Source organism: Fringilla coelebs, assembly GCF_963513975.1.
Source record: "Fringilla coelebs genome assembly, chromosome: 5".
In the NCBI taxonomy this organism is placed as follows: Eukaryota; Metazoa; Chordata; class Aves; order Passeriformes; family Fringillidae; genus Fringilla; species Fringilla coelebs.
In genome coordinates, this window is record NC_140033.1 from 10,038,376 (window position 1) to 10,053,227 (window position 14,852).

General features: G+C 35.9%; 1 protein-coding gene across 7 annotated transcripts in view; it reads left to right on the plus strand.

Annotated features, from left to right (window-relative positions):
* The window catches only part of CACNA2D1 (calcium voltage-gated channel auxiliary subunit alpha2delta 1), a 353,676-nt gene that overhangs the window by 157,983 nt on the left and 180,841 nt on the right, over window positions 1-14,852 (plus strand). For all 7 annotated transcript variants that reach the window (XM_084206726.1, XM_084206727.1, XM_084206730.1 and 4 more), the window contains exon 4: window positions 12,488-12,547. In XM_084206726.1, the coding sequence (XP_084062852.1) occupies window positions 12,488-12,547 (60 nt within the window). The remainder of the gene's footprint in view (window positions 1-12,487; window positions 12,548-14,852) is intronic.

Below are 14,852 nucleotides of genomic sequence, written 5' to 3' on the forward strand. Positions count from 1 at the left end.
AAAGTTAATTTTCCTTACTTTTCATATTCTCTCTAATCTAACACAACTAGTCCATGTAACTGTTCAGCTGACAAGGAGTGTCCAGATGTCTGGTTTTATAACCCAGAGCTGTAAGTAGTGAGGTTATCTTGGGGCACCATGGTGGAAGGAGTTCCTGTTGCCACTTCTCACCTGGGTCTCCAAGTTTCTGCCCTGTAACCATTCCTTACACCCTTGGTTCAACTTTGCTAAAACCACCTGAGCACAGGATACAGGTGAAGAGTTCACTGTATGGCTGAATTTAGCTGTAATTTAATTTAATAAGGCATTAATTTCAGGGTTTATATAATTGAAACTTCTGTTGTATATGCAAGTGAATGTGTACTACTGTAATTTATGTCATTTACCATACTGATCAATGGTGAGTCAAAGTCACTGTCTGATGGAACATGAAACACCATTTTTAGTCTTTACTAATGCAGTGTACCCATCAAAACCTATAGATTTGAAAGATATATTTAAATCTGTAGTTGTTTTCATATAGTGAAAGTGCAAGATGCTTTTTTCCTGGGCATTGAGTCACTTTTCAGGTCAGATAGTGGAGATTCAGCATTTCAGTGTTGCTAGTGACCTAAATGAGGGCACAAAGCATCTCACTTCTCAAATCTTAATGTTTCATGTGAGAGTGCCCAGGAAAATCAGCCTTTCCACTTATAGAAATTGTCTGTTTTGCAGTATTCCTTGAGAATACAGCCCAAAAGCAGTTCCATAAAATCCTACAAGAGCATCCTGCAGTGTTTAAAAAAACTCTAAACCTTTAGCAGTCTGCCAATCCCTTAAGTATCAGCTCTGGTTTCTTAATTTAAGATTCAGACTGATTTCTGAAACTCATCCCTGCTATCTAATGTGCCAGTTTAACAGAGATGTGGAAGAAATTCTTCTTGGGCAGAGTTTTTAAGTGCAGCTCAGATCAGGTGCAGTCAACTGCATCATACTGAGTTAGGTGCATCAAAAATCCAGTCCAGCAAAGTACTGCCAGGTTCTGCTTTACTTTTACTGTGACATTCCTGACGTGTGTTTGATTTATCTTTTGGATTAGCTGCTTCTTTTTTCTTTCTGGCATCCACAGTTTGATTCTGGTGATGATTTTCAGAATGAAAGAAAACACACTTTTTGGAGGATGCTAAGTTTGTTGGCGTGGTTCAGTATATTGCCCCTATAGAAAAGACTGAAAAATAAAATAACACCAGACGTGAAAGTGACACGAGGAAGATTCTTAGACAGTTTTGAGATGGGATAATGCTTCTTGCTTGTGTTCTTTGAGCTAGAAGGTGGCAATTAGATTTTCATACAGAGAAAAGTGTGAGACATCCTAATTAAACACCTTTTGGTGGAAGTCATCATACATAAACACAAACCTCTTGTAGTAGTTATCAAATATGTCACCTGTGAGGGTAATACTAAAAACAATCCTAATTGTTTGTTTGGTAGGGTTTTTTTTTGTTTTTCTGTAAAAATTGGAAGAAAATTATTGTTTGAATGTCAATTCAGATCTGTGCATTAGTCATTAAGACAACCAATGAAATACATTTCTTAAGCATAGCTATAGGTCATGCACATAACCACAGAAAAAAGGGGAAAATAACTGAAAAGAAAATACAATGGATTCACCCACAGGATAAATCTTGTGGACTATGGTGTTACTAAGCACCTAACACTAATGTTTTCTGTGACTTTGGTCACATTATGTCACCCTTCTGCTTTAATTTCCTTTATCTGTTAAATACAATTAGTAATATTTACTGCACAATGGATGGGAAAAGTTATTAAATACTTCTGACAATATGCATTAGTTTTATAGCTGGAGGTTTTACAATGAAAAAGAGTATTGTTGCCCATATAATTCCATTTGAAAAGTCTTACGGTGCAGAAAAATGGTTAATGGTTAATGGTATACCTTAAACAGGTGGTATTTTCTGCATAATCACAAGGATGCTCTGAAAGACACTGTTCTGCCTGGAACAGAGAGGTCATAAATTCTCCAGTATATGACATGTGCATGACAAAAGATGCTGAAGAGAAATCACGACCAACACAATGCATGGAAATGTGAAATAAACCATTTTCAGCATTCTCATCTTATATTTTTGTAGACTTTTAATTTTAAGGTGTTTTTACATTACAGTCTGGAAGAATGGAGGGTAAGAACAAGTAAATCCCATTTAGTCCTTTATAGAAAAAGTTTAAGTAACAAAAGAACCTTAATTACTTTTAAAAACTTGGCATGTCTTGAACATTAAAACTTGAGCCTGTCCAGTAGAGAGAGAATTTTGGGTGTGCAATACTTCTTTTAAAACATATTTGGGAAAGTTTTCAAGCAGCTTGTTGTTACACTCCATGCGATAAGAAGGAAATGCAGAGGCTCTGGGTGTCCTGTTACCCCAGCTCAAAGCCAGGCATAACCAGGGCTGTGTTCCCAGCATTGCTGACACAGATCTCTGGGAAAATAAAAATCACACTTTGCAGAGGGAAGGTCATTTCCCTTTGTACTCAGCTTTCTCCAGGACTCACTGTTAAACACTTTCTATTTCTTTTGACTAGAGTTACTTCATTAGGGAAATGTTGCCTGAAAATAGCATGCAGTATTAATGTATCCTTTGTTTCTGCTGTTGCCAACAGTAACATGTTTCCTTGGCTCTCACCCCCTGACTGCTGAGAAGATCAAGTTGATTATTCAGCAGCTATAGCCCACCACCTGCTCTATGTTTTTTTCCCTGACATGCAAAGCTGTTGAGACACTATCTTGCCTTGTTAAAGCTGCATTTGATATTCAGCTCTAGTTTTAGGCAAATATGTGTATATATTTAGAAAATGGTTTCATTTTTGAACAGACTTGTAATAAGTCAAATTCATTATTCTGTTTTATACATTGGAGTGCTGAGGTGAACGTGCTGATTTTTTTCTAAAATTCACAATTTGGTTCCACTATTCATGCTCTACATTTAATTATTAACACAGTTGCATTGTTCATAGGCCCATTTCTGGAAATTCTGCCTCAGACTTCAGTGCTGTCTTGATTTTATTATAAATCATTAACTACTTGGGAATTTATCATTATAGTGCAGGTTATGAGTGTGTCTTAATGAAATGAAACATTTCTGTTGTGTTCTGCAGAGGAATAGATGATAAATGAGCTCTGTTCACTCCTGTTATTTCTGGAAATTCTGGATTTTGCTCTTCTTTCTATAAATACCCATCAAACTCTGACGGCTTAAGTCTGGTGACATGGCCAAAAGAGGTATTTGCTTATCAGTTCAGCAGAGATTTTAAATCCTCAGCTTTATGATCTTCTTTTGGGATTACAACAGCATTACATCTAAACATCTTTTGTAGCACACAGAGTGAGAGTAAATCTGGAACTCACCACACTTCTCTATATTTAGTGCTTTCTACCTAGCTGAACTCCACTTTTCTAATTCTAGCAGAAGCTATCATTTTAAACTAAAACACTGCAAACAGTGTTTTGAATATTCAGTATATATTTAATATTGTTATTGGGTTGTATTGACAGTAAAATGATATTATTTGATATATTGTAACTAAACTTGCATCAAACTTTAGCAATCTGTGAAATTTGTTGTTCTGTTTGATTATATGATGAGACAAAATGCAACTGCTCTTGCATCCCCTATTTCATTAAAGGTAAATGACTTTGGTGGCTTTTTTGCATAAGTGATGCCAGTCTGTATTAATGTTTTCTTCTCCTTGTACTTTGCAAGGAGGCATTTAATTGATTTGTTTTGTTTTTTTTTCTTCTTTTCCCTTTAAAATAAGGGAGTTGTATGTACATATTTCAGTTATTTCTGTTCCTTTTTGGATATTAGTCAGATTTCAGTGAATCTGCTAACATGTATAAATTGGTAGGTTATTTTTTTTTAATGATTGTTTGAAGTGCACAGTTACTGAGGAGGTATTAAAGGAGTTGTAAAGCAATCTGAACTGCATCAAGTTTTGTTTTTTTTTAAGTCAGAGGAAAATTACCTTTATGACATTTTAGAACACTTTTTTTGAAGTGAGTCAATTTTGATATTTCTAAAAAACATTTATATAGTTATGATTTCTCCTTGAGGTGATAGAAAGTATGTGAAAAAAACCAGGGTAACAAGTCATGCCTACTCAATATACATGTCATTTTCTAATCATGCCTGTGAAGTTACTAGCTCAGCTGTGAAGCTTAAAAGAGTTTCCCAAGGCAGGCAGTGAGTTGGAGCTGGTGATGTTATGCAATTTGAGAATTGTTGGAGCAATTTCAGTCTAATGGTTTCAGCCTGTGTCCTTCATTTTGAGCCTGTTTAAAAATATAACACTAATGTGACTTACATTTAAGCCATATGAATTACTAGAGTAAAAATGTAATAAGCTCTAAGGGGTTTAAGCCTCTGCAAATGAGAAGGATGAATAATGTCATAAAAGAAGTGGTCTTCTGCTATTTTTATACACAACTCCAGTGAAACTTCACTGCTAGATGTCAAGATGCATTTGACAGACTATCTTACTCTTCTAATAGTTTTTCTTCATGCCTTTATCTACAGTTGTCTCTATCGTACTCCCTTGTCTACTGAAACATTTTTGGCAGTTTCAAGCTGTCATAACATTTCCCAGCTTCTCAAATCTCCTGATTGCACACATCCTAGAAATATACTCTAGCTTGGAAACTGAACTTCCTTCCTCTTTCTCTCTCCCCATAAATGTGGAAATTCTGCTTCTCTGCCTTCTGATGTAAATCTACTACACTCCTTTTTGCTGCTTAACAAGAGTTGAATATAATAAATTTGTACACCCTTACTGCACCACATTTAGTGTGCAAGGTATTTCACACAAATAATATTTCATGCCTCATGGATGGGACTCAGTGCTCCAGTATTAGAAGACAATTCTATGCTGCCTACATTCTTCGTTGTGGCTGTATTTGATCTGTTCTCTGGTACTCAGGTACTCCTCCATCAGTGCCTTGGGACCTATGGTTCATTTTTCACTTTGACTGCTCATGTAAGGTTTCTTTTCATCAGGCACCAATGGTCTTGCTAGTTCTAGTAAGGATTGTGGGCATTACATACAAAGCTGAGGTGACACCAGTAAGTTTTCAGACAACTGCAAACTAATATTTGACATCATCCCCCTGCAACTTCTGCAGGCTATGCACTCACCTAAGTGCATATCAAGCTACACCACTTTTCCAGAAGTTTAAATATATGGGGTTTAGCCTATTTATTTATTTTTTAGCTATTTGTTCTCCAGAGATGACTTTCAGTAGTGTATAGAGCACCAGCTCTTCTGTGATTTGTTTTCAGGATGGAAACAAAAAGTGACAATATCTGTACATTTGACTACTTCTGAAGGATTTTTGATTCTTTCTAAAACTTAACTGGAAATCCTAATACATTGTATTTGAAAGACTCTTCATCTCTCTTTTAGGCCTTGAAGTACTGCCACTATGCCACTTTTTCCTTCTCTTTTTGTCAATTTGCTAGGAACTTATATAAGAGAAGAGGTATTTCTAGTTCATGTTTTAGGGAAGGGCTGCTTTTATGTAATGGAGAAGTGTCACTGTGACAAATAGGCTTTGGGCTTGATCCTTTTTTACTTTCCTTATATGACACTTTTGTCAGTGGTAGGAGATTGCACGTGACACTTCAGGCATCAAAAGCAGGTGTGGGATGCATTTATTTAGGGCATCCCAATTTCAGTTTCTCCTGTTTAAATAAATGAGATTAGTTATGTCAGAAAGTGTTCACTTTCCTAAAATATTGTAATCTTAAGTACTCTGGTTCAGATTTTGTTTCCCATTGATTTCTGATCTTGTTTCCACCAGTGGCTTGATTTGCTTTGGAACTAGAAGACCATGAGGGAAAGTTCTCTGTAGAGAATCAGCCTCATTTGTCCTTCTTTCATTGAAGTAAATGAGGAATAAAGGTTGTCTTGAATGACAAAGAATGATTTTCATTATAGCAATTAACAGATACTGAAAACCTTTAAAGCTCTGTCTTCTAACTATGTAGGAGGTGATAATATTTCTTTTCCTTTAAGTTACTCTGTTACCAACATGACAGCCTTTCTTTGGATATGAGGTCTTTCTGTTAGAAAAGCTGATTAAGAAAGTCTGAAATAGAGTTATTTTTCATATGAATAAAGCAGAAATGTCTTGAAATGCATTATAAAAGCAGACAAACTGTGGAAAATAATTTTCTGCTGTACTTTTCAATTAAAGTTGAGTTTTGTAATTTACTGCTGAATTAGAAAAAAAAAATAAATGAAGCATTTTAGGTTGCTGTTAATTGTTTATAGAGTGGAAAACAAGGATTGAGGTGTTAATTTGAACTGTTGTCCAGAGTTTAATAACATTATCGTTTCAAAAAATTGTGCTAATTCAAAATTGTGTGAATTATATATCAATTTAGGACAGTAATTTTATATGAGGACTCTTTTTTGTAAGTATGACAATGTCAGCAGACCCCTGGTTTACCCTTTTTCCATATGGATGTGACTTCACTGCTGCCTTAGATGACAAAAGTGAAGCTGTCCCCAGAGAGTAGCTGAGGAGTGCCACATACACATTCTGTATAGAATATGGGAGACAGTTATAAACACAATCTTTCTGTGACCTTATATGCTTCAGATACCTCATTACCAGAGCACAGATCACATTACCATCATGTGGCACAGCAGATGTCAGAGTAAAGAGAAGCTGTGACTTTGCAGTGTAAATACCTAAAATGTAACCAAGATGCAGATCAGAAAAAAAAAAAAACAAAACCAAAAAACAACAACAACAACAACAACAAAAAACCAAACAAAAACAAAAAAAACAAACCACACAAAAAAACCAACAAATCTCTACTTGGTCACTCTATTAAAGAAAAAAAAATCTCAAAAATATGTTTAAAGTTCTGGTTACTCTTCTGCTGAAGATTATGGCCTTTATATAATAGAAAACAGTGAAGCTTTGGGAAAAAAAGTCCTTATTTGAAATAGAGAAATATGAATTATTATAGAAAGTTTTGTGCTTCAGTGTTAGTGATCACAATATTTTAAAAAGCAAACATATTTACTTGAATTTACTTGAGAGAGGAAACTTTGCAACTTGTTGTTACAATTTAAATCAGCAAAATTGGGCATGTCTTTGGTTCAATCTAAGACCCTGTTTTATGGTTGGGACTGTCTTATCCAAACTGACCTGCCTCAGCTTCATCAAATCTAGATCAGCTTCTGTGGGGATAACTATTATGGGTGCCCCCTTGTTAGAAAGGTCATATAGGAAATATCTTTATAAATAACATGTAAAAGGGGAGTCAGCCCCTGCTAACTCCTCCCGTGCCCTACTGGAAGTATGGAAATAAGACAAAAGAAAATAAATCCAGATGTATTTCTATGAGGGTTATGGTCTTGCTATCTTTAGCACATCTATGCTACTTTTGGGTTACTGACCTTCCAGTTTACAGTTGTTTCTTGAGCTCACACTCTCTGTGTGACAACCTGGGTGGTCTTTTTATACAATTGGATACAATTATTGAATAGGGTAACTCAGGGGTATTTGGATAATTCATTACCAAGGATTCCTGTGAAAATATAGCATATGCTATGCATGCAAAGAAAACAGAAGCAAGGAAGAAGAGAATAGTTCTAATTTGTTCTAATATAGAATGTAACAGCTTACTGAGCTGAGAATGTAATCCTTTAAACTTTGTCAGTCTGTATTAAACCTGTAGTGAAATAACAGTTTCAGTCTTGCATTGACAGTTCAGACTTATATATTTAATTCTTACAGAATCTCTTCCTCATCTTGTAATTCATACCAAATTCATAATCAACTATGGAAGAAAAATATTTGTGTTTCAGACACATATATGAAAACTATGTATTAAACCACTTTTACACATACTTCTTGTGGCTTTTGTGCTGTTCATGCAAGAACAGGTTTCAGTATTTGGATAATTTTTTATAATCAGGACTTGAAGGTCACTCTGTATTCTATATTGTTCTTTTTAAGCTTGATATTGACATATTTTTCCACGGCACTTATTTTCTTAAAATAACCTAAAAACCCCTTGGACTTTGTGTTTTAAAAAGTTTGTGAAGCTACTAATATCTATTAACTCTTAAGAATACACATTTCATAATAACTTAATATATCAAGAACTAGTTGAATATCATTTTCAAATAAAAAACTTAAATGAGAATGGGAGGCACAAAAGAAAATTATTTCATTGTACTGAATATAAATTTAATTGGGCCATTTGCTGACAGAATCTTTTGCTGGCAAGGAGGAGATAAAAATATGACATATATGTAAGAAAAATGAAAGCTGGAAGATGAATAGGCCTTCTAGGGAGTTGATCTTTACAGATCAGATAAAGATTCTTGCTGTCTGTGCTGCATCAAAGGCTGCCTTTCAGAGATAGTAACATGAACTTGGAAACTGGGGACAAGACCTTCAAAAATAGAGGGTTTGGAGATTGACAAGCAGCTGGGTTTTGGATCTTTTCTAGTTGTTTTCCTTTTCTATTATTTGTCTGTGTGTTTGTGTGTGTATAATCTTTTATAATCCCTTTAAAAGTTAAAGAAAGATTCATAGGCTGGTGGAGTGAATTAACACTTGCACCTTATCTAGCTTTTCAATTGCTGTCTTCCTTTGAAGATAACCTTTCTCTTTGAAAGATACAAAGAAATCTAGTGGAGGGTACCTCTTGACTCCTTTCAAAGTTTGCTTAAAAATAAATATTTGTGAGCAGTGACTGATTTCTAAGGGATAATTATTTTTTTTATTGATGAGCTAGGTATTCTGGAAATTCCTGAAAATAATGTACACTGCACCCTAAGAAAAAAAATTATAAAGAAAAATAAAAAAAAAAAAGAGAGAGAGAGAGAGAGCTGTTCTCATAAAGATTAAAAAAAAATATAAGTAATTGTTTAATCTAGATCCTGGGTAATTTATTAAACAAATTGCATGTTTAATCAAAGTGTTTCCAAGCACTTTAAATTTGACATCAGCTACTGTGTCAATCACCATGGCTAAATCTGGCACCAGCTCCTCTGATCCCTTACTTAAAAAGCACCATCACACAGCTGTCAGGCATCCTCCAAAGGACATGAATAGATGCTGCAGCATTCTGTTAGCCTTTGCAGCCCTCTCTCCCTGGTCATGATTTGTCAAATTATTTACTAATTCAGAGTAAATCTGTGTTCTCCAGCAGACTGCATGAAGTAGGGGTCTTTAAATATAATGAAGTAAGCCAGAACACTTCTGTTACTTGTTAGTTTAGTTTCTTTTTTCCATTTTTAGTTTTGTTCTGCTTTTTCTACTCTGTATCCAAAACGTGCTGTTAAATAGATCTTCATTCAAGGCATGAAAACATCTCACAGCTTTCATCTGTACAGAGGGTAATACAGAGGGCATGGAGGAAAAGAATATTAAAAGCTAATATACAAGAATATATTTTTTTCAACCGTTTCTTCTTATTTTCTTACACCTAAAAATTCATATCTCAGGATTTTAGTATTTGCTGGAGAAACCTGTAGGGAGCTGCAGTGGGTCATGGTGTTAAAGAAGCTGTTGCCTTATTAAACCCTCATTGTAGGGAGGGAAAATGGGAAGCTCCAGGTGTCAGCCGGCTGTTGTGCAGCTTCTCTGTCAGCATTCCCCAGAGACTCTTCCATCAAAACAGGGAAGGCCAGACCTGACATTTGCATACCTCAAAAGGAAGCAGGCATGATTTCTTTGAGATGAAAAATTGTGTCATAGTAAAAGGCACAAGTAACTGCAGTTTGCTTAACTGGCAGGCTATTTTTGGCCGAGGAGAGTTGACACAGGGTAATCCAAGGTACTTTCTAAATATACATTCCAGCTAAAGTATTGGACACACTGCAGATACAATTTTTAAAAATTATCAAATAACTGGAACAGCAACAAAAAAAAAAAAAAAAAAAAACAAACTGATTTTTGGACAGTAGAGCAAAAGATCCTTTAGGTAAGCAGTGATGAAGAAATTGAAAATCTCAACCAGTTGCTGGAACCTGTATGCATGGCCCTGTCTTGTTGTCATGTATACTTCCATTATGTGTCAGGTTTGAGGTTCTAGGGGACAAGGAACAACTGTTTTCTCACTGGTTATTACTATTTCTTCAACAGTTTGCTTGCACTTTCATATGAGCTTGATTACCATTAACAAAGCTCTGTACACATGCCCCGAATGCCAGCCTCTCATTTTGGAGGCTATTTTAAGGTGCAAAGCATTGTAGATATTGTATGTAGGGTTATTTTAGAAGGTTGCTTGGGCAGTTAGGATGGCCTCTAACTAAAACCTGACTGAAAAAATAAGAATACAATTTTCTGAGGGATATTCTTTTTTTTTCCCTTCATTTGAGACAAGAGAAACCAACACAAACCAACTTTTTTTTTTTTTTAAATTTGCTTTAAGCATTTTCACTTTATAGTGCAGATTAGCTAAGGAATCTACCATTTGAACTGAGGAACTTCAAGCATGGCTTCAGTTCTTTCCATGGAAAATTCTTTGTAGTGTTAATGATGAGTATATATTTCTCTCCATAACCCATCTATCATTTTTTGCTTTTGGGTTCTGCTGTCTTTTGTGGTTCTCAGAGAACCTTAAGGCAATGGAGCAGAGTGTGAAGGAAATCTGAGGGCAGTGTTAACTGCAGCTATTTACACATGTAGTAAGTGTTATATCTTGCTTTGCTACAATCTGCTGAAATATGACTTAATCATCTTGAATTTATCAAAGGATATACAAATTTAGATACAGAACGGGCTAGATTAAACAAATAAATTAGATGGACAAAGTTGTTCTAGTGTATTATCAAAAAATGAAATGCTGTAGATGTTTGTCCAGTGCAGTCAAGAGAGAGTTAGACTGTGCTTTTTTCCAATATAATGTATGAAATGATAGTTTTTCTTTGGTTAAGGTGGTACTTGGTTACTGTGGATGTACCTCTAGTGAGAAGTGTCTGTAAAGTGCTGGTGACTTTCTGTTAGCTAAGAATCATTTGAATTGACAGCAAAACAATTGAGTGGGGGCACATATTTTGGCAGTAGAGGACACAGGTTTGTTGACTTTTTTTCTGGTTTTAAAGAATTATTTCAAACCTAAAAATAAGGAAAAGATCCTAAGTTCTGATTTTTGAAATGTGTCAGTCATCCTGGCAGCTGTTAGAGCAGGGAGAGGGGTTGCCCTCAGGGGATAAGGTAGCACAGGTAGTGCAGGGTCTGAGGTGAGGTTCTGACAGAACCATGTCTGAAACTCCACTTTCCTGGACTTTCTGGTCATATTCCTTTTGCTGTTAGCAAGAGCTGACAAGGTGACTCAACTGAAAGTTCATTTTGTGTAGGGATTGGTCTGAATATTAAAAGGGTTATCAAACTTATTGTTACACAGGAAGTATTTTCATCCCTACTTATCTGGTGGACATAGGATGTGTCTCCTAGAAATGGACCGTGACTCCCTAAAAACAGTTGCTAAATTTTTTATTGGGCTGTAAAATAATTGAGTTCTAAAAGTAAGTCACTCAACAATTAGGACATGGCTGAGTCCACATGAATTGCATTCACATCAGGTAGCTGCTTCTTCAGAGGGAGCTGGTTTGCTTTAGGGATGGGTGGATCTGTGGGATGGAGGATTGTTATGCAGCTCTGCTGGAGTACATGCATTACCTTGGCAAATTCTATATGCAAAATTGCAGTGAAATCCTAAGAATTGTGTCAAAACAGGTTTTTTTCAGACTTATGAGGAGGAACACATCATCCAATCTAATGGATGCATGTGTACAAGAGATTGATTTGAAAGAGCAAATTCCTGTACACTGTACTTTGCTTCCTGTGTGGCTGAGTGAAAAGACTGGATTTATTCAAAGTATTAAATATGGGTGAATGCCCTCTAGGAACATGCTTGTTACTCTCCAGCTGCTAATTCAGTCCATGAGATCAGACTCCAGCTAGTCCCAAATTACTGACTTTTTATGTATCTCTAATAATCAGGGCTGTCAGGAATTTCTATAATTGAAGCTAAATGCTATAACAGAGAAATAAATGTCCATAACATGGTGTTTTAATATTTTAATATGTACTTGTCATTAGATAGTAGATTAAATTAATGCACATAAGACAAGGTAGCGTGGGTAATGAGAGAGTATTTTCAGCAGGATGTTGATGGATTTTGAACTTAACTAGAACTTCTTAAATTATATTGGAGTGAAGGTTAAATTTTCTAATGCATTACGGTACTTAAATATAAAATAATACAGAAAATAGCATCTTTTAGATGAGATGGTTGACCTTGACTCAAATGCATATAGTTTTCAAGTAAATGAAAAAAGCATAGATATAAAATTTTTAGAGAGAAAATATGCATAGGAAAAAAGTAAAAGAGAAAGGTTTTTTTAATGCAAAGAATCAGTATTGACTAAAATCTCTGTCCTCTCTCTCTTTGTTCTTCAGCGCCTTGCTAAAGAAGCAGAGAAGTACCAAGCATCACATCAGTGGAGGGATGAGTTTGGGGTAAGCTTCATTTTTTCTCCTTTTAACCTTCTTGGATTTTTCCTCTTTGAAATGTTAACTATAGTCTTACAAATATGTTGTTTATGTATCTACTAAAGAAGGGGTTACTGACTATGAATAGACAGTCTATTTAATTCAGTAAACAGAGTCTCAGTCAGGGTGCCTAGAGAATAAAATGAACTTTTCCCTTCAGAATCTCCTAGGGAGCTTCACAGACCAGGGATGTAGCTCTGAGTGGTACACAAGACATCTGTTTGTTTTGACAGACAAGGAATGATTACAGAGAAGACATTTGAGTGATGGTTGCTACCAGTTAAAAGTGTGCTTATTCCAAACACTGAAAGAGAATCATAGAAAAGATTTTTACAAGTTGTCTTTTTCTTGTGTAAAGAGAAAAAGAACAAAGCAAAAACAAAAACAAGCAAGAAAAGCTAAATGTAGAAGGATTTGGTTATCTGCATGGCTTGGGAGTCATAGAGTTTTTTAGAGAATCTCTTTCCATATTTTAATGACTGCATCCCTTCTTTCAACATTCTAGTACTGCTGTAAGGGGCCCCAGCCTGGTCAAACATTAAATTATCTTCTTTATTCATTTTAGGCTTCACTGAAAAATAAGTGACATGATTTTAAAATGTACAACCTTGATGTTTTTATTACCAATTTGGCTAAATTAATATTGTGCTGCATGATTATAAGCCTCTTAATTTTAGGCTACAGTTCCCGGCTAAGTGTCAAAATTATTTTTTATGCCTTTATTCCGTGTTCCTTCAGAAAGAAAAGCAGATGGTACTTTTACATGATGCTGCTGCAAACCTGGACTGTGTTTGCACATCCATGAGAATCACTTAGCACACAGTGAAATGCACAGTGGTTTTCTAAGAATGTTGTCATGGTTTAACCCCAGCTGACAAGTGAGCACTGCACAGACACCTGCTCATTCTCAGGCAGGATGGGGATGACAATTGCAAGAGTAAAAATAAGAAAACTCATGGGTTGATACAAAGAACAGTTTCATAAGTAAAACAAAAGTTACATGCAGTAGCAAAGCAAAACAAGGAATTCCTTCACCACTTCCCATGGGCATGGGTGTTCATCCATCCCCAGGAAAATGGGGCTCCTTTGCCCTTAATGATGAGTAAAGACAAACACCATCACTCCAAAAGTCCACCCCTTTCCTTCTTCTTCCTCCAGTGTTACACCCTGAGCATGGTGCTGTATGGCATGGGATATCCCTTGGATCAGCTGGGGTCAGCTGTGGACCCCCAGCCTCCTCACTGGTGGGGCACTGTGAAGAACAGAAAAGGCCTCAGCTGCACAAAACCACTCCTCAGCAATAATAAAAAAAACACACCAGAATTATCAACACTTTTTCCAGAACAAATCCAAAATATAGCCCATGCTAGCTACTATGAAGAAAATTAGTTCTAAGCCAGTCAAAACCAGCAGAAATGTTCATTCTGATCCAGCGTTACTCATGCACTTGAAGATCTGAAAACAGACAAAAAAAGCTCATAAGGTCAGGCCATGTAATTCAGGTAGGAGTGACTGACTCCAGGAGTACAGAGAATCTGGACACAGCCTGAATGCTTTTAACTGTGCTCTGTGCACAGGCACAGCTTCCAACAGACAGCAAAACACACAATGCATATTCCATGGAGATGCTGTAACAAGAACGCTGCAGCGACCTTTTCTGCTAATCTGTCTCTCTTGTGACTGGAAAACAAAACCTGCAGGCTTGATGGACTCAGTGCAGAGCTGTGTGAATGCAGTCAGGATCTCATTCTAATAACTTTGCTTCTGTGCTGTATTCTGCCATCATGTCAACACCGCCTCAGCTTTTATTTTTCTTTTTCTCCTGTTTTTCACAGTACAAGTCAGTCATACCAAAGAGGCTTTAGGTTTTATCTGAGTTCATTGCCAAGGAGACATCTCAAAATAATTTGGAAATGTGATTTTATATTGATGTTGTAGTTCAGGCAAAGGCTGTGGTCAGTACTGAAAAAAAAAAAAGCAGTTGGATTTATAATAAAGTAACTGCAAGCTGATATTGTACTTTACTGTTTTGAATTTGGATCAGAACAGTGTGCACCATATAATAACCTTGACATTAGGTTATGCAATTAAATTTCAAATAAATGTATTAAGCCTCTTATAATTTAATTTGTTCCATTTTTGCCAGAAGTAATCTTTCTTGTCTTCTGGCCTACTTTTTAGAAAATGCCTGCTCAAATTAGTTTGCACACAGATCTTTATGATAAACTTAATTTTCACTGGCAGACTCATTCTCCTAATGGCTGTGATGGAA